The following is a 24,860-nucleotide window of genomic DNA, read 5'->3' as shown; positions in this document are numbered from 1 at the left end:
ACTGTACCTATCAAAATGGGAATCAATAGTTGCAATGTTGACAAAATCGAAACTCGGTAAATGTACAGCTCTTATTGTAAACACTTTTAAAAATATATTACAAAATATGTATTAATTGTATATAATTTAAAAAAAAAAATATTTTGAGTTTTGAAGTTTTTTAACATTTACAGAAACAGTACTCAGTAGATATACACAATTCTTGTATGTAAGGCTCATGTTGAAAATTCTCGCGTCGCAACACTCATGATTGGGTGATCCGGCTATAACAACTCGTTATCTAAAATAGCAGTCAAGTAGGTAAGTGCGTCAACCGAACACATGGTGGTCTACGAGGCCTGAACAAAATTTATAAAAGGCACTCGCAGTTCAATTGTCGCGGGAATTTGTCGACTACCAAGAAATACTAGCTTTCTCTCTATTATGGCAGCACCAAAGGAAGGTGAGTAAAACATTTTTTCCATTCATGAGCACATGGTTATAAACCGACTAATTTTAAGAGATGTGTAGTTATCAATGTAAAAAGGTGTTGGCATTACAATTTTTCTCGACAAGGTTATAACATCTCCGGTGTTTTGTTGCGATACAGAGGCATTTATGTTCTTGACCTTGAAACAAATTTACAACCCAATACTAGGGTACTTGGTCATAATGATTTATTACATTTATTTCATGGCGAATAATTTGCATATTGGGTAATTTTGTCTCCACCTTAAATCAGCTCCAATTTGATTTCTATCGTTCTTTACGTTTACTTGTATGTAAAAAGTAATGTTAAAGAGGCGCATGGCTTTGGATCCCTTAAAAACATTTAAAAAACTGTTAATATTAGCACTAGGCTGGGGCCATTGGGCACACAAGAATTTGGGGCCCTTTTAGAAAGTAAAAAAAATAATAAAAAAATTACTTAGTACGATCATTTATTATAGGTCATCAAATACAGTATGATATATTATGTCATTAATGATATTAATATACTGCTGGTTTTTTGATTACGATAAAGATTTCTTACGAGATCTTCTAATAACTTATTTGATTACTGATTTGTGAAAAAAGTGTAATGTGCCCGACAAAAATGTTTTGAGAATAAATGTGGGAGAGAAATTGTCGGTCCTTCGGGGCCCCCTGAGAATGGGGGCCCTGGGCATGGGGCCTGTGTGCCCCTATGGTGAAGACGGTATTGAATAGATACATGATGTAAATGATATTGTCCCAGACTCAGTTCACCAGTGGGTCTCACGCGCAACCACATTATTTCATGGTACACCATTTCCGAGTGATGAAAATATGTAGAAAAAATTTGAAGGTGGAGCCGTGATTCGACAATTTTAACCACCTATTTTTATTAAGGTTGAACCTAGACTAGATGAAATATACCTGTACAAACTTTTTGTCGAATATCTTTTTTTATTTTTTCCAGTCGCGGGCTGTAAGCTCGGTAGCCTGATCATCGAAGGCAAAACGAAGCAAGTATTTGACTTACCAGAACAACCAGAGCAATGTATTCTCATCAACAAAGACAGAATCACAGCCGGCGATGGTGTCAAAGCTCACGATATGGAGGGAAAGGCTGCCATTTCAAACCAAACTAACGCTAAGGTCTTCGAAATCCTAAAGGCAGCAGGTAATTTATTTTTAATGTGGCCAGTGTTTTAAAGTTGTAACAAGAAGGTCTTATTGCTATTCAATGCCTATTGTAAGTAATATTAAGTACTCTCAAGGGATCATAATAACGGTACTTCGTATTGTAGTATGTAAAACCGTTATATGGATAAGTACCTATTGTTGAATGTTTTATAATAATCATAGTTATATTTTGACTCCTTAAATGTGGCATGTGGTGGACGCAGTGTCGTTTTTACTGAATTCTCTTATACGCAAGTATGTTTGCGTTCTATATTGAAACCAGTGTCTCTACTACTACTCCAGGACTTCAGCCTATATGCACCGCAGACGCTAATATCGTTAGCCGAACATATCCTCTACCTCATAACATTCAGTAAGCCGTAGCCGTTATTGAAATGTTATATTTAGCTATATTATTATTTTAGTTCTTGCAACTCTGTGCAAGGGATGCCAGAATTAGACATAATATACCGTTGGAACCTGTTATATCAGTCATTACTCAATGTGTTTACATAGGCGACTGGGTTTTAATCACTAGTTCAAAGTAATTGTATTATGAAAGATTGCCTATTAGTTTAAAAAGTAATCGAACCAGTTAGCATAACGCACATTATTTCTTTTATAATTACCATTAATATTTATTGTCATTTTACGGTTAGTTAGCAATCTTGGCCTAATGGCTTCAGCGTGCGACTCTCATACCTGAAGTCTTAGGTTCGATCCCCGGCTTGTACATCAAAGGACGTTTTTCTTTCTATGTGCGCATTTAACATTAGTCGAATGGTGAAAGAAAACATCGCTCTTGTCTTAGACACAAAAAGTGTTCGGCGTATGTCAGTCACAGGAGGCTGATCACCTACTTGCCTATTAGATTGACAAATAATCATGAAGCAGATAGAGAAATCTGAGGCCCAAACCTAAAAAGGTTGTAGCGCCACTTTCTTTTTACGGTTATTCTTACAGACCTCTCCATACATAGATATCTCGTATATTATTACTTTCGGCCACTGTGCCTAGATAAGTCCTCACTTTCCGATGTTTCTTTTGATTGATTTGTTTTTCTGAATCCTAGAACACTTATTTATATCTGTCGTTAAATAAATGGACTCTAAACTTCGTAGCTGAAACATACAAAAGTTATAAAAAATCTCATTATAAAACTCTAGTGTTAGAATGGAGGACTTTGTGCCATTGATCTAATCTGTGGTGAGTTCTCTGAACTGAACTTTACTTAAAATTATCAACGTCAATGGCCAACTCATTTACGTTATTTATTATTTTATTTTAAGCCTTAACTTAATTTCCTAATACAAATATATCTAGTTATCTCATGTGTTAGTGAATAACTTTTACAGTTAGTAAGTATCAGGAACCCTCTCCGGTAAAGGCCTCCTTTACGTATTACATATTTAAAATTTAGTATAAGGGTATAAGGGTATATACTAATATAGCATCCTTGACGACCCCAACATCGTCCAATTCATGAGAAGGCTCTAGTAATTGGGACATGTGTGCCCTTACTGAACTCACAACCTGGTAGCAAGAGAAAACCCGGTAGACCGAGACTACGTTGATAGGGTGGATTTATCAAGGACCTTGAAACGAGGTGTTCGAAGTTGGACGTACGAAATAGATTGCGGTGGCGAAATATACTCGGGAAGGCTAAGGCCCACAAGGGGCTGTACAGCCATTGATGATGGTGATGATGATGGTACTCAAACTAAGATTTAATTGTTAAATGAAATAACTTATAATAGAATCTTAACCTAAGCTGAACCTGTGCTTGACGACGAAACACCTTCACCATATTACATCAGTTAATAATTGCACAATGTTAGTCCAGAAGGTTTTAGTAAACAAGTCTATATTAAGATAATTATTACGCAAATAAGTGATTAAAACCTTTAGTCAACAGTTTAGTTAACTTTGTGACCTTTTGATATAGACACGATAGTAGAATCAGCATTATTTATTATATCATATTTGTAAGGTCATTGCGATTAAAATACTAAAATAAAAACCGTAATTAGTAACAGCAATATCCAATATTGTCTTTATACGTACATTTATTGCCAACTAGACAAATTCAAAGTCAAACTCAAAATAACTTTAGGTAACCAAGTACACTTATGAACGTCAACAGAAAAGATGATAAATAACTAAATTTGCATTTACTACCAGTTCGCAAGTCAAGGGCGTAGAGCGGGCAAGAAGAACTGGCGAGAAACTCTCCGCCACTCTTTTTAATCGCTAAGTTTTTAGTCAAACAAATTGTTTGAACTGGAACCAATCAATCCCAAAGACTAGGATCGTTTAAATAATCATCAAATTTATAAAAAGCTTTATTAATGTTTAACGAGAGTTTTGAATTTATTCAGTGAGAATTCTCTAATCACGCTTGGGAGTTTGTTAGAAAAACGAATACAATTTCCATTTATTATCTGGAGCCTGGTTGGTCGTACGTTTAGATTTGATCTGTTAATTAAAGAGGATAGCCAAGAGTTTCTTGCAGTTCTCGTTTTTGATTTAAGATCAAATTGTGTACAATTATTGTTATCTTATATATATATATATATAAGAAAAATGGTCTTCGTTTGAGGCTCCTTCACGCCTAAACTACTGATACAATATCCACCAGTGTATAGTGTGTGTTTAAAGTCTATATATCTTAGTTTAGATAATCTTTTCCAATAAAAAACCAAAACTGCGACTGACAACAAAATCTCCTTTCCAGGTATCAAAACAGCTTTTATAAAGATCGCATCAGCAACAGCATTCATCTCGAAGAAATGTGATATGGTACCCATTGAATGGGTGACCAGGCGGCTCGCAACTGGTTCATTCCTTAAACGTAACCCTGGTGTACCAGAAGGGTTCCGCTTCACCCCACCAAAGCAGGAGACGTTCTTCAAGGATGATGCTAATCACGACCCTCAGTGGTCTGAGGAACAGATCGTTTCTGCTAAATTCAATTTTAATGGACGTCTTATTGGTAAGAAATTGTCTAGTAAATTTTAGTTTGTTTGTTACTTTCGTTTAGATTTATAATTTAAATAAATATTAAAGAGTATTTATATTATTATTGATGGCGTAGTCTTGCTCTTTCGCAAATTTTGTAAACGTTTTTGACATTCATAAGCATGCGCTATGACGCATCTAACTTGAATAAACGTATTTTGATTTGATTTGTATTATTTATTATTATTATATCGTTTTAGTTATTCGTATAATAATTGTTTTCATAGAAACGAACTTAGCACGGGCTAAAACTTGATTCAACCTTTTTTATGTAAAACCACAGACCACAGACGGAAGCAGATAATAACCTCATTACTGAAACAAATTAAATGTTTTTTTTAGGACAGGACGAAGTAGACTACATGAGACAAGTAACAATCCTTGTTTTTGAAATCTTAGAGAAGGCTTGGGCTCTCCGCGACTGTGCCCTTATCGATATGAAAATCGAGTTTGGTGTCGATTCTGATGGTACGTAAATAATATTGTATATTTTTTATATATTATATTTGTGTGTAAGTTCGTTCGTTCGCCGTCGTGTACCGGAATTGCTGGTCCAAACAGTGATACCAACTCCTCCACAACGCCCCCCCCCCCCCTAAAAATCGATTAAAAACCCATAAACATTTTTGTTGTACACTCGGTTTGAGGTAATTTCAAGGCTTTCCGGTGTTATAGTTATTATTATTAAATAAAACAAAATAAGTACATATTAGGATATTTATAAAAGGTATATAGATAAGCCGCATAATGATTAACAACGTTACTTTTTCTAGGAAACATTCTCCTCGCTGATGTCATCGACTCAGACTCATGGAGACTGTGGCCGTCTGGTGATAAAAGATTAATGGTTGATAAGCAGGTACACAAATAATTTAAAATAAATGAAAACGTAATAATTAATAATATAATCCTGAGTAGTTTTAAACTGTTTCTGTCCTTGTTACCAACTTTATCTGATAATTATAAATTGTCACTATTTTTAATTATTTATAAGCACTAAAACAACACGTATGCTTAAAATATACAATGAATCACAAATTTTACACACATACTCGTGGGGCCGTTCAAGTATTAGTAAGCAATTTATCCCCCCCCCCCCTTTTTTTTTCAGCAAAAGTAAGCAAAGCTCTCAAAAATAGTAGTACATAAACGTATTAATTTTTTGAGGAATCCGCGAAAATGTATACGTTTTCAAGCATAGACAATGTGTGGGTAATATGTGTAAAAAAGTAGATAAACTGATGACGTAAACACCAAATAAAATCAAAAACCCCCTCCCCCTATAGTGCTTACGTAATACTTGAACGGTCCCCATTAATTCACATCAATTAATGTGTTCTGTGAATTTTCATGATGGCTGTGCAAATTGGGCCTTAGTATAAAAGCTTATTGAGCTATTATCCCAAGATCTCCAACTAATTAATCTGGCTAAAAGTATTCGTTCTTATAGGTCTACCGTAACCTAGCAAATGTAACCGCTGCCGACTTAGACACAGTGAAACGCAACTTCGCCTGGGTCAAGGACCAACTCGACCACTTGAAACCCAACGTTCATCACAAAGTCGTCATCTTTATGGGCTCCCCTGCTGATCTTGAACATTGCAAGAAGATCGCTAAAGGTAAATAAAGAGAAGTCTAGACAATTTCAAAAGGGAGATTTTAATTTTCTAAAGTATCAAATTCCTGGTCAGAATAAATCATTTAATTTTTGAAGTGAAACTTCTTTAGAATCGTTGTGATTTCAAACCGGATGCAACGGAAAAAGCGACAGTAAAAAGAGACAGACACATAAATTAATAGGATTTGGCGTGAGAGAGAGTGAGATAGGAGGCATTATACAGTGTATAAACTTTAAATTAGTGTGTATTTGAACATTTTCTGAAATAAAAAAACAGATTTGATGAAAATTAAATAAGTAAGTCAAGTAAGTAGTTTAATTACAAAATTAGATCATTTATCAATTTTATTTACAAATCATTAGTTATAGAAACTTTTTGAAGTGAAAACTTCGTACTACACTTAATTAAAAGTTTATACACTGTATAATGCTTCCTATCTCATTTTCTCCCACGTTGGATCTTGTGAATTTATTTCAAACTTTTATTATTTTAGTTTTTACCAAATGAAAGATTGATATAAATAAAAATTTAACATTAAAATATATTTTTTTTTAAAGAAAAGATCCTACATTTAGATAGAGAAAAAGTCTAATTTACATATTTTAATTACGTGTGAATTGGACACATGATTTTTTTTTTAAATTCCAGCCGCCAAGGAACTAGGTCTAGACGTTGACATGAGAGTAACTTCAGCACACAAAGCTACAGAGGAAACTCTGCACATCATGCAACAATACGAAGATACACACGGTGCTCTTGTCTTTATTGCGGTTGCGGGCCGATCAAATGGCCTTGGACCAGTGCTATCTGGCAACACTTCGTACCCCGTTATTAACTGCCCGCCACCGTCGGATAAACTAGTTCAGGTAAGAGGAAATCCAAATTATACTATTTAAACATAGTTATTCGGCTTTTAAAATTACTCTTCTAGTAATTCTAGTAATTTACATTCATCTGTAATCCTTGACCACATGAAGCACGCAGAATATTAAAATAAATTTAACACTTAAATGGTATAAATACCTACTTACAATGTTAGTTGAGTTAAATAGTTTTCGACACATTTCTTTATTAATGTTTAATAATATGTTCATGTTCTTATAATTAACTTCAATCTAAACCAAAGAAATCACAAAGGTCATTGCTTTAAATAATTTATTATTGTTTTGTAGGATATTTGGTCATCTCTATCTGTGCCGTCTGGTCTTGGCTGTGCAACAGTAATCTACCCAGACAGCGCTGCTCTTATGGCAGCTCAAATAATTGGTATCCAAGACTACATCGTATGGGCTCGTCTACGTGTAAAGCAACTCGAAATGGCAGCTTCCTTGAGAGTGGCTGATAAAAAAATAAGAAATCTTTCCTTGGAATAATAATTCTTGATTTATAGTTGTTACGTTTTTCAAAAATATTGTTTTTGTATTATTATAGTTATCTCATATCACGTATATGACATTCCATTTTTAAATAAAAGCTTAAGTTTAAAAATACATTCTGGTTGTTTTAGTTTACTTGTACCTAATCTGTACAGATACCGTCAAACATCTTGAACAAATGTCCTTGCCTGCGCAGAAAACTGTAACCGCAATACAAATTATAATTAACTTACTGCAAAACACAGTACTTCTCTTACCAATTACTTATTGACGTGAAACTTCTTTATCGGGGTTGGAAAAAAATTTAGTGTAACATTTTTTCGTTACGCGTCACATTTTTCCGTTACGCGCCATCTTTTGAAGTGAAACTTCTTTATCGACGTATGGGAGAAATTTTGTAGCAGGTTACGCGCCATGTTGCTTTTTGAAGTCAAACTTCTTTATCGGCGTTGGAAAAAAATGTACACACATTTGTCACATTTTTCGGTAACGCGCCATCTTTTTCTTGTCCCCCACGGTTGATCCGAAGAGATTCAAAGCCATTAGTAACAAAAATATATAATAACGATAACAATGATAGTAATACTAATAATTCTATTACAATTAATGAAATTCTGTAATAATCTTAGTACTACATAGTAGTACGGTAATAAGTTAAAATGAAATAATTGTATTTGTATTCATGTCTATGATAATAAAAGCCTTTTGTTAAACTTTATCTAATTTAACTTTATTTAACCAATTTCTGTAAAGTTGTATATAGTAGATCATTTTTCGAAAAATAAGGTCATAAAGAAGTTTCACTTCTTACGTCTGTACACCTAGTACGCCCACACATTTTTTTTTAAACAAATATTCCTTATCAAACGCAAATAGAGTTTTACTGTACGTTATTATATACTGCAAATACATTTTGACAATTTCCTATAGTCATTAAATATATATTTATACATTATATTATATAATATTTTTAAACATTGCAACCCACTGCAGAAATTGTCGCTGTCAACATTTTGTTTTGTCAGTTGTCAGCACTCTGAAAATAAATGTCAATGTTTGCTATTACAAGAAGTGCAACTGTGAGTTGTGGATTTTTAGGCTTAAGATTAACGCGCAGATATATTTTTACGTACAAAATGAGTGAAAAACCCGCAGATTATAGTTTAACCAATGGGTTCGAGAGCAAAACTCCTTTCTTAATAGGTGTTGCAGGTGGTACTGCTAGCGGCAAGGTTAGTACTACAATCTATCAGTAATTATTTTACCAATCAATCGATTTCTGTATGGTACTTATGAGTTGCATAATATCATTCTCATTTATCTTTACGTATTTTGATATTTTTGCTTTGTATACAAACTTAACTGCTGAGATAGATATTTGTTTGTATAAATGTGATATAACCTTCAATAAGCATTGTTTATAAGTAACTTCCGTTGCTGTTTTCATTTCTCTCTGTAATTAATCATTAAGGGCACTTACTAAATCAGAGCTACGCAAACTGTCCCATCTAACATTTATAACATTAAACAAGCTGTTAGTTTTTTATACTGAAACTACTGAACCAGGTCTTGAGATTTGAGTACATTATTTTATGTTTATTAATACAGTTTAATAATTATCCTTAATACACAACCATTAGCTTATGATTTTTATTAAAGTTACAAATGTAAAAGTTTAATTAGGACCCATGTCATGCGGTTATAAGTAGTAGCAAGCTATTCTTTATAAGGAACTTGCTAGACCAAATGTTATTTAATCAATGAACCATTAACATTAATTATTGTTAACAGTAAAAAAATTTACAACAATCTGTTTATTTGAATTTAGTTGAACTTACATATTCAATTGAAAAGAAGATGTTTAATCTTTAATTTTAGTCAACAGTATGCCAGAAAATTATGGAGAAGCTTGGCCAGCAACAAAAAGAACAAACAGATAGGCGAGTGGTATGCATAAGTCAAGACTCATTCTATCGTAGTCTTACACCTTCCGAGAGGGTTCGGGCTGAAAGAGGTCAATTCAACTTTGATCACCCTGATGCATTTGATGACAAGAAATTATTGGCCATATTAAAAGAAATTCTTGCTGGCAAGAAAGTTGAAGTTCCTGAATATGACTATGTTACAAATTCTATAAGGTAAGCTAAACAAATAACAGCTTACTTATAAATGACACTGTTTAAATAAACATTGTCTGAAATGAAATATCTAAATAATTAAACAGTTTTCAAAATAGAGCTGCTTTTTTATCTTTTAAGTACATTTACCAATAAGTGTTTGATGATAAACGCATTTTGTTGATTTCGATGGGCCAAATTTTGGTATGTAAGTTTCTGTTTTTAATGCACTGAAATGGTGCCAAATTGAAGGCTGATAACTGATAAGACTTCCATATAAAGAAAAACAGATTTTTTATTATTATTTGACATGTTATTGCTTGCCCAGGAAGAAATTCGGATTGAGTTAATTGTATAACTTGAATAAATTTTAATAAATGATATTTTATTAATAAAATTGATAAAGTACCAAGGAAGATATTAGAGCAATATTGTAATTTCAAATAGTGATCGTTCGCACACCATCTACCCAGCTGATGTGGTGTTAATTGAGGGAATCCTGGTGTTCTACTTCCCTGAAGTAAGGGACCTGTTCCACATGAAACTCTTTGTTGACACTGATTCAGACACAAGACTTGCCAGAAGAGGTATGTTTAATTTCATAATAAATTGGTATTTAATTCCTTTTTTAGGTCAAATAAATCCAATTTTATAATTGCTTCATTGTAAAATAATTATTAAAACTAAAGTACTATTATAGTATACCTAAAATACTGATGCCTTTTCAACAAAACCGAAACACTACTAAGAGAAATTAGTAAAATAAAATAAAAATAAAAATAGCCTTTAATTTTAATTTTAAAATAATTTAATTTAAATAATTTAATTTAATAAATTTTAATTTTTTCGTTTAAGTTTTTTCCCGCTATCCCTTTTAAATATCATCTTCCCAAGTTTTCGGTGGGCATCCTCTCTTTCTATTTCCCACTGGGCCCTTCCAAGTAATGGTCTTTTTGACCCATCTGCCATCACAAATGCGGCCAATGTGACCGGCCCATTTCCATTTTAGCCTTTTTGATTCGCGTGAGCACCTAAGGTAAGTAGATCTAGGGAAATATAAAATAGTTTGAAAATCACGAAGGCTAATTCAGAAATGAGACTTTACCATACTTCGAAATCAAATAGGTATCTGGCATATGGGACCTTACTTACTTAGCCCATAGGCCCTCTTTTATATTGTTGTTTTTATTGTTCTATTTTCATAATAAAGCAGTGTTGGTCTAGTGGATTCAACGTGTGACTCTCATACCTGAGATCGTAGGTTCCATCTCCAGCTGTGCACCAATGGACTTTCTTTCTATGTGCGCATTTAACATTTGCTCAAACGGTGAAGGGAAACATCGTGAGGAAACCGACATGTCATAGACCTAAAAAGTCGACGGCGTGTGTCAGGCACTGGAGGCTGATCACCTACTTACCTATTAGATTTAAAAATGATCATGGAACAGATTTAGAAATCTGAGGCCAAGACCTAAAGAGGTTGTAGCGCCTCTTATTTTATTTTCATAATAATATTACAATTATTATACTGACAATTTAAAATGTGATGTTTACCTCGGCCTTATATACCCAAAGTTATCATTATACTCAATTACCACAGGCAACGTTTACACGCTTTTCACTACTTGCAAAAGAATTTATCTTAGCGTGAGTCTGTAAGTTCATCCTACAGCATCATATTTAATTTACTGTGTACGACAGAATGCAGGTCTTAAAACATCTATGACGTACATCCAATATTTGAAGTGCATCATTGCGCCTCGTTAGCCTGGCATGTTAATTATCACTAATTAACTTAAAGAAGCAAATCTGCTTGAAAATGACTTAAGCATTTAAAAAGCAGTTAAATATAAGATTTAGCACGAGCTGTAACTACAACAGTTACTACCCTTATTTATTGAAATTAGTGAAGTCTGTGAACGTCTGTGAAAGCGAAGTCTGTGAAATAAAACGTTTATATGCAAAGAAAGTTGTACATTTGGATCGATAATTATAAAATCCGCACAATCTGTCATATAAAAATAGACATGCAAATGTCATATTAATTTTCATAATGTCATAATAATAAGTTAAGTTATTTATAACTTAACGCTTCGCTGTGGCACATTGTGATTGAATGGTTGAGAAATGAGAAACAAAAAAAGAAAAGTTTCATATAAGTTTAATTTTGCAATACTTGTGGAAAAAGTAAAAAAAAACATAAATAAAAACAATCCTTGATGCGGATTATATATCATGCTAAAATTTCAGCTCGATCGGTGCAGAACTTTTTGAGTTTTTGAAGCGTACACAAACCAACATAACATTTTTGTATTTATAGATTGTTGTCAAACTTATGTAAAAATAAAGGTTCATATTTTAATTCGTACCGGAAATAACAATCTCGACCGGACAGCTTTGAAAACTAAATTTAATTTTGACTGTAGAACGGATATAAAAAACAAATTTCGTTCAAACAAAAATATGTTCAAGTATCCACATATTGCAGCTATGATTTTTTTTCCAGTACCACGTGATATAATGGAGCGCGGACGGGACTTAGAGCAAGTACTCAACCAGTATATGAATTTCGTCAAACCAGCGTTTGAAGAGTTTTGCCTGCCGGTGAGTTCATTTTCATTCTAACGATGCGATGATTAAGTTCTTTCGCAGAAGTCTCGATTTAACGACAGACTCCCTAATGCGTCGAAATCACTGGGTTTTGGTTGGTTTAGCTTGTCTTCCATACAATGATACACTCTACATAGCATAACACCCACCCTCAATAACGACAACAATTAAATACTAAACAGTACTTTTTAAGTTGTCGAAATTAGTTAAAACTGCGGAGCTGTGTACGTTGTTTTGTCGCTTTATTGTCCTAGCGAGAAATAAACTCGACTGTCGGTACCCATCATACGTACTAAACTTTCCAAGGAATCCGTTCTTGTTTTTTACAAATTGCGTATGCTTGCATGTGCTTTATCACGAAGATGCCTCAATATCGCATGATATTAATTAAATAATAAAAAAAATACAATACGTATTGTTTTTATGTAATTTCTAACACTACTCTGAAATAAACTTTCTTTTACTAATACAGATTTTTCTTTCCATTTAACGGCAACTCAAGCCTTCCTCGTGAAGTTCGTCTTCATATTTATAATTCTTTGGCAAAATCACACCTTCTTAACCTTATTGAAATTTGGGGAGCCGCGACTAAAACTAATATTTCTCACCTTCAAATTGCTCAAAATAAAGTAATTAAATTGATTTTTCATTACCCATACTTAACTTCTACACAAAAAATTTACAGTGAAACAAAACTCACGAATAAAAAACAATTATTTCAATACAATACCAGCTTATTAATCTACAAAATTCTAAATGACCATATACACACTAACATTACTTTCACTAAAATAAGCCAAATTCAGAAGCGCACTTCATGACGCCCTCACAATCTTATTGTACCGAAGTATAGAACTAATAACGGTAGAAAAACATTGAGCGTTGGGGGAGTGCTGCGGTATAATAGACTTCCACAAAATATAAAAAGTGCAGACAGCCTGGCAATATTTAAACTTAGACTAAAAGACCATCTCCTGAGTGATCCTAGTTACCTGCGGAAATGAAAGTCCACCCAAGTTATACTTCGATGATTGATCCTTGAAGCTTAAGCACGACGTGATAAATTGTATTTTTAGTACATATATAAGTTCTCATGTAAGTGACTATTGTCTGTAATGAGAATAAATAAATGTCTTTAAACCTAACTCTTTGTAACGTCGAAAAAGGCACAGTCCCTTGAGTGTCGTTATATAGAGTTTACACTGTATATAAAAAAAGTTAGTTAGTTACATCACTTTATAACTCAAGATCGCCAGAACTGATTTTAGTTATCCCTTTTTTGGTGGATTCTTCTCCGCTCCGAATAGCAGAATAATTTATAAAATATCGAATAAGTTATCGAAAAACAATAATTAAGAAAATTAATTTTACGAATGCAAACAGCATGTGGTGACATCTGTTGACAAAACTACGCATCATTTTACGTCGAATTCGTGTCAGTTCAAGAAATTCCGATCTTGAGGTGAATAAGGAGATGCATTACCAGGCTTTGATCTTGATCGAAGACATGTATAGGGTGTCTCAGTAAGAGTGCACTTTTTAAAATTGTAATATTTTTGGTTTTCCTGCAAGTGGCAACTCTGAAATTTGACAGGTGTCACCTCTGTTTATTCCGATTATTCAAAATGGAGCGCTTTTCGAAAGAACAACTCGTTATAATTGTGAAAACTCATTACAAAAGTAACGCTGAAAACGCTCGCAAACTTCACCAAATTTTCAGCCGAGAAAGTGCACCTAATGTGTCAACCATTCGAAGAGTGGTCAAAAAATTTGAAGAAACTGGGTCAATTAGGTATTGATAATAAGAATCCTTTGCGTCAATGTACCGGTCGGTCCCTTGAAAACATGGCTGCTGTAAAGGAGAGTCGCCGAATAGCAAATTTTGACTTAGCAAATTTTGACTAAAGACCTTCGTACAAGATTCAGTTAACTCAGGAGCTCAAACCAGCAGACCAAGGAAAGCACCGGCAATTTTCTCAATAGGTAATGGAGCAAAGGGAAGTCGATGCCAATTTTTCGAAAAAAGTCATTTTCTCCGATGAACAGAACAAATTATCTCAAGGAATCCTGATGTCAACTGGCCACCAAGATCGTGCGATTTAACGCCGTGCGATTTTTTGTTTGGGGTTTTGTGAAATCTCGAGTTTATGCGAATAAACCCGAAACCATTCCTGAGCTCAAATCAAAAATCCAACGCGTCATCAGTAAGATAAAGCCACATCTCTGTGAAAAAGTCATGGAAAATTTCATGAAAAGTGTAATGACCTGCCATTGGAGCCGTTGAGGTCATTTGCCGGATATTTTATTCCATACTTAATCGGAACATGTCTTCTTTACAATACAATAAAAATATCAGAACTCTGTCATAAAATACTTGTCTTTATTTAAAAATGAAAAAGTGCACTCTTACTGAGACACCCCTTATTACCTCATCAAAAAATGTTGTATACCAGAAAGTGCTTTAACATGCAGTATCGCAATATTGGGCCTTCAGAGAAGCGGCGTAATGTGTAAAACTGCCATTCTTCTTTCGCAATGGCAAGCAATAAAACATTTCTGTATTTACAAAAAGTTGTATTAATGTTATTACCTTAATGAAATCCTAAAATAAGTTTAACTAAAGTAACAACGATATTATAAGACTGTTAGGCGGAACGAAGTTAGCCGGGTCACGTACTATAAACGGTTAGTATAGAGTAAGTGGGGCGCGTGTTCGTGGATTGCACTATCTATAGCTTATAATGGTTTCTTTTATGTTAAAATTTGGCGAAAAGCCTGGTCCTGCAAAAATTATGAGAAACAGAAGCATCCTCAGAATAATAATAATAATATAAGCCTTCATTCAGACAAGATACAATTTTACTTAATCTAGAATATACATTGATATAAAAATAAACGTATATATACACTCTTTATAACGAATGTCAAGGGACCGAGCATTTTTGTTGTTTATAGAGAGTTTTCGTTACAGGGAGGGAAGAGAAAAATACACATTTATCCAATTACAATAATTTCTAATTTTATTACTATCAATAAGTTAATTATTACAAAGTTTGTTTACGAGTGATAATACACGATAGGTGACGGTGCGTTTAGTAACTGAGACTAAAATTTCCTAGAGGCAATGTAACTAAGATTAATGGCACACGTGTTAATGCAATTAACAATAACAAACGCGACACCTGAGTGTCTTTCTTGGAAATTTCGGCACCTCAAAAGGTTAGCTTACAAAAGCTGATTATAAAAACAATTACACTTAAGTACGTTGTTGATGTTTAAATATGTAAATATTTCTTCGTTATAGAGAATGGCTGTTGCGTTATAAAAATGAATTGCGTGAATTAATGTATGTACCTATGGGTTTTGTGTTAATTTTTTCGTTATAGAGAGTTTACACTATAGTTGAATACTTACAATCCCTCGACAACCTTCTGTTTGTTATTTGTTGGCTTCCTCCAATTGCCACCACCTGTCCTCACAATAAGAAACATGAAATTTTAGATTAGCGATTTTATTTTCAGACCAAAAAATTCGCGGACGTCATCATTCCACGCGGAGCCGACAATTTAGGTAAGAATTTTCTTTTCTATCGATCGGTTTATAGTGTTTTTGGAGATATTCACAAGAACTTTTATACCTCTCTAAGGTGAGTACACTGTCATAGCCACTGCAATAAGCGTATTTCTCATTAACTGACGTACGAACCGACTAATAAAGTGGTAGCTTGTTATCGAATAATAGTAAATCAATATAATATAGCGTTAAAGTCTTTTTCGATACGAAAATCATACGAAACAGCGTGATAGTGTAATTATTTAAGATGTTTTAATAGACTCGTGTAGCGATCAAAATTACATTTACATTGATTTAATAGTTTTATTGAAATGTTATAAGCACTTGTTTAAAATAGTTACACATCTGTGGATTTAGGTGTTATTTATAGACAAAAAGGCTGGCATATAAAAAATATTACATTACTAATATCGCTATTAAAAAATGTGGGTTATCGGTAGAAGGGTGAAAATTATGGGTTATATTATATGTTTGATACCAAAGCATAAAAGAATGGGTCACCAATTAGGGGTATAAGTTTACAACCTATTCTGAAAAAAAAAATTTATATTAAAAGTTTCATTACAAACACTGTGACACAAGAATTCGGCTCAATGCTTCTAAAAAAATTAATTAAATTTATAAAAATCTAACTAAAACGCCGGTTTTAATAAAAATCGCTTAAAACTTTCGATTCCGTTACCACTTTATTAGTCGGAGCTGATTTGCAGCGGCTATGTACTAAGCTGCTATATAAGTAATTTCGTTGTTGCAGTGGCTATTGACTTAATTGTCCACCATATTTGGGACATTATGTACAAGAAACGACCACGTGTCAACGGTTGTAATGGCTTCGACGAAGACGGCAGGCGCCTCTCGGGAAGCTCGGAAGATACGCTTAGCCGATGAGTATTGTATTAATATCATATGAGCGTAGTGTTAGGTTAATAGTACATAGAGTCTAAATAAGGGAATAAGTGCGGTTGACAACTGATATCTATGGCCATATATGTCACATGATGTGTCACAATTTGAATAATGACAGTTCTATTACGTAGCTTCGAATAGACATAACATTTATTACTAATGAAATACACACACAGAAACACACAAAATAATAATAATAATAAAAAAATAACAAAAGAAAAAAAAACTAATAAGGTACATTTTCAGTATGCAATGTGTGCGTTAAATGATAATATATACAACCTTTTTGGCAAATTGTTGATAGACGATGATAATTTTTTCTTATTAATAAAGGGCTAGAGTTCGTTATTCGCACACAATAAGGTTTTTTTACAAAAGAAAACCAGAGCTTTCGGGGTAATATTTGTTTATGCTGTTGCACTGCTCTGTAGCTATCACAGAGCACTTACATTAGATTCAGAGAGAGAGATTCCTTGAGAATCTTGGCGTATGTTGTGTTAGATTGACTGTCAAAGCGTCTAGAGTCGTTGAACTTGAAGCGAATTTAAAAAAAAACGTGCCGTAAAGCATTTGAAATATTATGAATAGGTAGATTCACGTTTATATACTTTGAAGCGAAAATACACAAAACATTTGCAATACCTGTTTAGACTCGTGTCATCCATTTTAACACTATATAAACTAGCACTATGCTCATTTGTAGGTTACCAATATCAAAAATATGTTACAAGCGTTCATACTATCTCAACAAATTTTTGTTGAATTTCCTATGTACCTTTACAAGCACAGAACTGAACTTTTTGATTTATTAAATGGTGATTTCAATACGTCATATTTTTGGTATTGGTTATTTAAGAATAATTTTTGGGAATTTAAACTTAGACTAGGCGATAACTTGGACTTGTATTATACTTGATTTCCGATCAAAATAGATATGAGAATGATTTTGGAGTTCAGAATGATTATGCAGTGTTCGCCTAGAAACCAAAATGCCCATGTGCGTCAATTTATCTTTACTTGTACGGCTTCTCCGTACGGTTCACATCGTGATGTAAGCGGCATGTCATCTTGACTAAGACTTACGCTAAGTGATTGTCAAAAACTCGGTTTTGACAGACGTGTTAAGCTGCGTATAAATTAAGCGCGGCAGCCGCGCGAGCCAATGTTCGACCAGAGTTGACCTTCATTTGCCGCGCGAGCCAATATGAAGATGTAAATTTAGTTGGACGTGACTGCCGCGCGCAGCATCGATCACAAACAGACCGCGGCAGAATGCAGATAGTCAGACCAGTTCACTCTTGTAAACCTGCGAGTATGGACGCACGTGGTCGGGCGGCTGCCGCTTTAATTGTGATTCACCATCTTATTTGTAAAAAAAATAAAAGAAAAATAAATATAATTATTTATTTAATTTTTCAAATGTAAACTGAACTTTATTGACTATAATGACTCCTTTTCCAGTCTTTGATTATTTAATTGTAATTAATTATTTGCATGCAATCAAAAACTATTTTTAATAATGCCAGAGAAGTATAACTTCTTACGCGCGTACATAAGTACACGCACCCTTTTTTACGTATTCGCCGCGCGAGCCAAATCACCAAAACTATAACCGTCCCAACTGCGCGCGAGCCAACGACTGAAGCTCCTTTGATGCGGTCTTAAAAACCGACAGCGACCGGATCGACCCGCGGCACGTTCGAGCGCGGCAATGTTCGAGTCGCCGCGCGCGGCGACCCCGTCTACATAGAGCGCGGCCGCCGCGCGCGCCAATGTTCGATGGTTTGCCGCGCTTAATGTATACGCAGCTTCATAGGCGAATGCTACACGCTCGATATTTATCGTGATATTTATCGTGATATTTATCTTGTATTTTTTTAGTATACTACACACTCGATACGAATCGCGTCAGTACGACGGTAAATTTCATTGCGTACACTCGTACGTTTCGTGTTATAATAATGAGTAACAATATTAAGAAAGCTTGCGTTGCTATTATATTAGCGATAGCATTGAAAAAACGTATAAAGCGAAAGAAATGGGCGAAACATTGGTTTCAAGATAGAGAAAAATATACACATCTGAATTTATTAAATCAAATTACCCTATCAATCGGCTTTTCATTTTTATTCAAAAATTTCAGCATATGAAATACCCAAGACTTTGGATTGTATACATTTTCAGCTGCAGCACCCGATCGCTTCAAATCTGTTATTTTTTTTAATTCTTTTCTATAGTTCGATTTTAATGAATTGATCTTGGCAATCACGTCTTTAGCTGTCGCGCCTGGTTTAATTTTCTTAAAAATTTCAAGCAGCTGCTCATACGCATTCGCCCTTTTCACTTTATTAATTATGTTTGCATTTGAGCTGTCCCATATCTCAGGTAGTGTTTCTAATACAAGTATAAATTCTTTCAAGTGTTTTTGGTCGTTTGTTTGAAGTGCGGCGGGCGCCGACTCAATATGCGCGTCCTCTTCCATCGCTGGCAGAATTAATTGTGACGCGATAAATATCGAGCAGAGACTAGACGCTCGATATTTATGGCGAATGCTACACGCTCGATATTTATCGTGATATTTGGATCGTGATCCAGAATCACGATGTGTAGTACAGGCGTATCACGTATCGTGATACGGATCGCTGGATTTCTAGAAATCTAAAAATCCACGATCCGTATCAATTATCGTCGATAAATATCGAGCGTCTAGTGTCTGGTCGATATTTATCGCGTCACTATTAATTCTGCCAGTGATGGAAGAACACGCGCATATATGGAGGCGGAATAATATAGAGAATTCATACTTCTATTAGAAACATTACCTATAAGTATAGGCTGATTTACACGTTTTAAACTAAATTTTGCCTGTCCAAACGTGTCAAGTGATTAGCCACGCCCACCAACTTAACTGAAAAATAGACAAAATTCTATTCTACCTTGTTTAGTTGCAACTAAATTTTAATTTGCAACTTCTTACTAAATTCACTGTTTACACGGGTTAAGTTACTTAAAATTAAGTTAATATTTAGTAAATTTTTAGTCAACTTAATACGTGTAAATCGGCCATATGGGACACCTCAAATGCAAACTAGGCAAACTACAGAAAATAATTTAAAAAATAACAGATTTGAAACGATCTGGTGCTGCAGCGGAAAATGTTTACAATTCAAAGTCTTGGATATTGATATATATCAGCATATACTGATAATAATAATAATAATTATGGCAACGCAAGCTTTCTTAATATTGTTACTCATATTGTAACACGAAACGTACGAGTGTACTCAATGAAATTTACCGTCGTACTGACTACTGACGCGATTCGTATCGAGTGTGTAGTATACTAAAAAAATACCAGATAAATATCGAACGTGTAGCATTCGCCATACTATAGCGTTAAGTATGTCTCAACTTACCCCTAAAAGAAAAATGATTGTTTGAATTATTTTTACGAATAACGGAGCGTAACTTCCTTATTCGTATAAATACGTAATCCTTATTACAATGTAATTCGTAGTCTTTGAGTTGAATAAAATGTATGACCAACTAAACAACGTACAATGTGTGTACAGCCTAAGTATTCGCTCTCAGTACAAGCCGGTTTTACAGTAAGTAAAAGACCTATGTAGGCCCTTGACCATTTTTAATTAATGATGCGAAATGGGGTAATGGGAAAGAGGTTTACAGTAGATGATACGGCAAGGCAAACCCTGACATAAAAATCTATTAAGAGCGATATATCGCATTTATAATATGAATTTTTGGTCGGAAATCCTAGTATTTATCATTTAAGTTATAATAATATATAGATAAGCCTGAATGTAAAATTATTACAGCATTTATGTATCATATTTTTATACAATACTTTTAAGACATATGTTCTATGTTGAAGAATATTTTAGTTAATAATTACAATGTATTGAAATGCGTAAACGCCCTCAAAACACAAAAAAATGGGTAAATATATTAAAATAATTTGCCATTCAATACAAATTTCTTCAGTTCCTACTTCCTACTCAAGTAATAAAGTGCAAAAGTGCAATGATTTCATTTATTTTTAACAATTCAAAAATATGCACAAAATTTATTGTTTTCTATGTGGCCTCATATTTGTGTTCGAATTTGTGAAAATTTGACGTGACAAAGCCAATAGACAAAGTCACAGATCTTCGAAAATCCATAAACAATAGACGTATTACCGTAGACATAGAGAGTTAATGGACTTGCATACAATAAAAACATGAACTTACTAACCTACCGAGATTTGATGCCTCCCGTATGTCAAAAACTAAATGGGTTTTGAAATATAGCGTATGGGTTTTTGATATTCCAATTTCAATGTTGGTCGAAAATAAAACATTTTTTTTAATAACTTGCCATACTCAACCTCAATGCCAGAGGGCTCGCGAGTAATTCTTTTCATGAAGGACCCTAAGGTGGTTCGGAAATACTTTAGTGGGCAGCTGGTTTAATATAGTGGTGGTGTGCGGCATAATGTGCCGTATAAAGATCTTCGTTGTGGAACGAAGGACGTCAAGGTGATACGGGTGGTATTTCGTATCCTGCCTTGACGTTTCCGTCCATCTTTAGAGCCATGAAAGCTACTCACCGATAAAGATTATGTTAGGATCATCAATGCGACCTTGCAATTACACAAGTTTTATAAATTACATAGATATTTGTTATGCCTTCTGTCTTAACAAAATATGCATACTCAAAGGAGAATAATACATTTTTTGTTCAATTTTGAAACACCTCAAATCACAATGTATATATTCATTGATATTGAAAATCTATATTAATATTTACTACAAGTTTCCAAATAAAGCACGTAGAGCGGGCGAGAAGAATTGGCAATTCTCCGCCACTCTTTTGAATCGCCAAGATTTTGGTTTTAAATGAAATTGTATGGAACTGCAAGCATTGACATCTGTTTATCATTAACATACTTTCGTTATGATTATCTTTTACCTTTTCCTGCACACGCGATTTTATAAGTAACGTCGTGGGAGACCGTCTACAATCTATGTGTATTACTCTATTTTGTCTATTGGCTTTTTACTGCAAGGACTGATTCCCCGAATTCCAGTGTTAAAAAAAAAATCGAAACCTCCAAGTGACTGTTTAATTTTTATTATTTAAGTTTTTTAAGTTAATTTTAATTACCAACGGTATATAAATAATACAATGCATTTATGTTATAAATACAGTCTCGAATATGTATTAGTACAATTGTTATCGCAAATATGTTTTACTCAAAGCTAATTTTTTGTATGCCTGGTATATTGTTGATAAATGTAACCAACATAAAAAAAACAACACGAAATGTATTATGTAGTCCAATATTTTGTATATTAGCGCTTAAGCAATAAATATTTGCAAGTGAAACATTTTTTTCTGTTTGAAAATGTAAAAATCTAATTCCCTTGATTATAAGTTGATATAAGAAAGTAATTCTGAACATTTACAATTAACTTTTAACTTAAAATTATAATAAAGCAATTTTTTAAAACTTCGATATTATAATCTTATATATTTTTAATTTCCTAAAAATATTAACTATACGTACTTATTCTTAACTTTATTTTCACAGCGGGGCTTGAACCGGGACCTAGAGGTTTGTCTAGACTTCTCAGTCTGTATCTAGGTCTCACTAGCTAAACACGTCTTGTTATGGGTGGTGAATTTTAGCATTCATACGTAACAAATTCGCTGCAGTCTAAGCTATAATTGGATATTATTTTTAGCTTTAACTAGTTAACATTAGTAAGAAAACTGAAAGACTTGTTTACTGCCCATTTTCACTCAATTCTTAATCGCTCAGTGTAAGAATGCAGTTTAAATGTAGAAGGAGATAGATACCAGGGTTTTATTTCTAAAATGTCGCTCAATTTAGTCGTTGATTAATTTATCGAAACTATAAATCCAAGCCAAAACCTATACATGATATAGAAGCCGAGTTTGTATACATTGTTATTACGCTAACTGTAATTAGTTTTATAAAATCATTGCTAGTACTAAAATGTCTATAGTTTTTAATACATACGCTAGTTTTCTGAATATTTCCGAAACATATATTATATTCTGTTTATTTTTTCAGTGGCCATCGATCTGATTGTGCAGCATATATCTGAATATTTAAAAAGGAGTCCGACTGAGATACCTCAACTGGAATACGCTGTGTTAACGCGCTCTACCTCAGTACCGGGGAGTCCACAGAAAAGCGGGAAAAGTGGTCGACCACATTGAATTCGATTCCAATTTTAAATAGCCATATGGCATCTGTGGTTATGTCAATAAATCACGTCTGCATATATTTAGGCGCGAATTTCTACAATTATCACAGATTATATCATTACTAGAATTATTTTATGCACTTACAATAGGTATTTAAAAATGGAAACTTACTCAATATTTATAAGATTTCTCATAATTATAAGAGATAATTCAATTTTAGAACGAAACATTTGTTTTGTAAATATTTTCAATGACTAGTCGAAATTAGGCTAAAGAGGCTCAAAGGCGCTAGTACTTAAAATGTTTAAATTCGGCTTCGCTTTCTTTAAAAGATAACATTTTGGGCCTTTTTTAGAATTATGAAATTTTTGTTTTCTGTAATAATGTGATGGTGTTTTGCATGACGGCCTAGCTTTGTAAAAATGTCCAGTATGAGTTAGCATCAATGAATGAATGAATAAAATTTATTCATGATTATTTGGGGCGGAACAATTATTGTTTTGTTATAAATCGAATCTAACTTTAGAATTTTATAAAAGCAATGTTGAACGGTTTATAAATTTTAAAATAAAAATATTTGTATTAAATAATATAATCCATTTCTAATTATTATAAGCGTGTATTTGAAGCTAACTCATACTTGATAAAATATTGATAACCTAATTAATCGTTTAGACAAGATTCTTAAAACCAAAGTTGTATGTTTTAGTTGACATTCGTGTTTATTTATCTGCTGTGTACAGCGCATTAATTTTAAATTCGACATAGATTTTGTACCAAAGAAAATGATTAGTTATAGTGTTTCTTATTCCTAATCTGTGAAAGCTAATTTAATCTATGAAATCAGAAGTTATATTTGAGAAATTGTGTGATTTAAATCTTACCTGGATGGTAAGTTAGTATTTTTATTGTTTTAATAAAAATAATTTTAGGATAACTTTAATACATTTTAAATTATTTCTGCCATAAATTTTTGAGATCGTCACGCTACATATTAAGTGCAGCTTGTGGAGTGCCACAGACATAATTGTATTCCTGCCATGTCTTTGACAAGTATAAGCTTAGATAAAACACGATGTCAAATACTTGTAAGAGTACGAGTTAAGTTTTTTATACATACAAAAAGACGTCAAAGTCATGGTAGATCCACAGATATGTCACCGTCGCTGCCGGATCTAATGAGTGTGAGACACCATACGATGTGTATGATTTTAGCGCTAAGATTGTTGAATTTGCAATTATTTATTTTTTTATGACATGGTTATTATATTTATGATACCTATGGTTGTTTTAATGTTTACAGTACGTAATTTTATTGTTTTGTGTGATTGCTTAGTCAATATTAAAATTCTATTTTTCTAACTATTTCATGTATAAGTTTTGTATCCTCGAGCCTCGACGAAAGTTTTGTGAATTGTAGTGTTTTAAATGTTAATATCGGTCTTTAACTTTACTTAGTGCTCACTTGAATCGAAATGTCACCCGTACTCAGCGTTAGTAATTATCTTTAAGGTAGTTACATAATTGTATCTAAAAGTTCAAATCAGCCACTTTGTTGTTTTTTTTAAATTACCTTTGAGTTGAGCTGATTATTATTACTTCGTAGATCTTACCTATTATTCACTCGAGCTTTGATAAACATTCGAAAATAATTGTAGCGTAACACGCTAATTCTTAAATGTTAATTTTATTTCGCTGTTATGACCGAATAATCACTTTCCACGTGTTGGTAGCAAGTAGTGTACAATATTTATGCAAATAAAGTTATTTTGTTAATA

General features: G+C 33.4%; 2 protein-coding genes across 4 annotated transcripts; both read left to right on the top strand.

Annotated features, from left to right (window-relative positions):
- Positions 1–283: 283 nt before the first annotated feature.
- Positions 284–7,755, top strand: LOC125063530 (multifunctional protein ADE2). Its single transcript, XM_047670019.1, has 8 exons — positions 284–442; positions 1,421–1,624; positions 4,361–4,618; positions 4,987–5,112; positions 5,418–5,503; positions 6,095–6,263; positions 6,912–7,129; positions 7,436–7,755. The coding sequence occupies exons 1-8, from the start codon at positions 424–426 to the stop codon at positions 7,634–7,636; spliced, it is 1,281 nt and encodes a 426-aa protein (XP_047525975.1). The 5' UTR covers positions 284–423; the 3' UTR covers positions 7,637–7,755.
- A 915-nt stretch (positions 7,756–8,670) lies between these two features.
- On the top strand, positions 8,671–24,860 carry LOC125063401 (uridine-cytidine kinase). Of its 3 annotated transcripts, XM_047669823.1 has the most exons (7): positions 8,671–8,871; positions 9,518–9,777; positions 10,204–10,343; positions 12,263–12,360; positions 15,888–15,936; positions 22,439–22,462; positions 22,946–24,860. In XM_047669823.1, exons 1-7 carry the CDS (start codon positions 8,686–8,688, stop codon positions 23,092–23,094), a joined length of 906 nt encoding a protein of 301 aa, XP_047525779.1. In that variant the 5' UTR covers positions 8,671–8,685; the 3' UTR covers positions 23,095–24,860. The 3 variants fall into 3 exon arrangements, with proteins under 3 accessions (XP_047525779.1, XP_047525781.1, XP_047525780.1); XM_047669825.1 differs by lacking the exons at positions 22,439–22,462; positions 22,946–24,860 and adding an exon at positions 16,694–16,907; XM_047669824.1 differs by lacking the exon at positions 22,439–22,462 and having other exon boundaries at positions 8,673–8,871.

The sequence above is a fragment of the Pieris napi genome, chromosome 3 (genome assembly GCF_905475465.1).
Source record: "Pieris napi chromosome 3, ilPieNapi1.2, whole genome shotgun sequence".
Lineage (NCBI taxonomy): Eukaryota > Metazoa > Arthropoda > Insecta > Lepidoptera > Pieridae > Pieris > Pieris napi.
The sequence above is the reverse complement of the archived record's forward strand: the minus strand, read 5'-3'. Positions and strand labels throughout refer to the sequence as shown.

What these genes read in the sequence shown, in the direction of transcription:
- LOC125063530 (XM_047670019.1), top strand. An exon ending in TTTTAATGGACGTCTTATTG is followed by an intron (nt 4,619 to 4,986) that starts GTAAGAAATTGT and finishes TGTTTTTTTTAG; the next exon opens with GACAGGACGAAGTAGACTAC. An exon ending in TTGCAAGAAGATCGCTAAAG is followed by an intron (nt 6,264 to 6,911) that starts GTAAATAAAGAG and finishes TTTAAATTCCAG; the next exon opens with CCGCCAAGGAACTAGGTCTA.
- LOC125063401 (XM_047669823.1), top strand. Translation starts at nt 8,686, where the DNA reads ATGTCAATGTTTGCTATTACAAGAAGTGCAACTGTGAGTTGTGGATTT. An exon ending in GTGGTACTGCTAGCGGCAAG is followed by an intron (nt 8,872 to 9,517) that starts GTTAGTACTACA and finishes CTTTAATTTTAG; the next exon opens with TCAACAGTATGCCAGAAAAT. An exon ending in TTGAAGAGTTTTGCCTGCCG is followed by an intron (nt 12,361 to 15,887) that starts GTGAGTTCATTT and finishes TTTTATTTTCAG; the next exon opens with ACCAAAAAATTCGCGGACGT.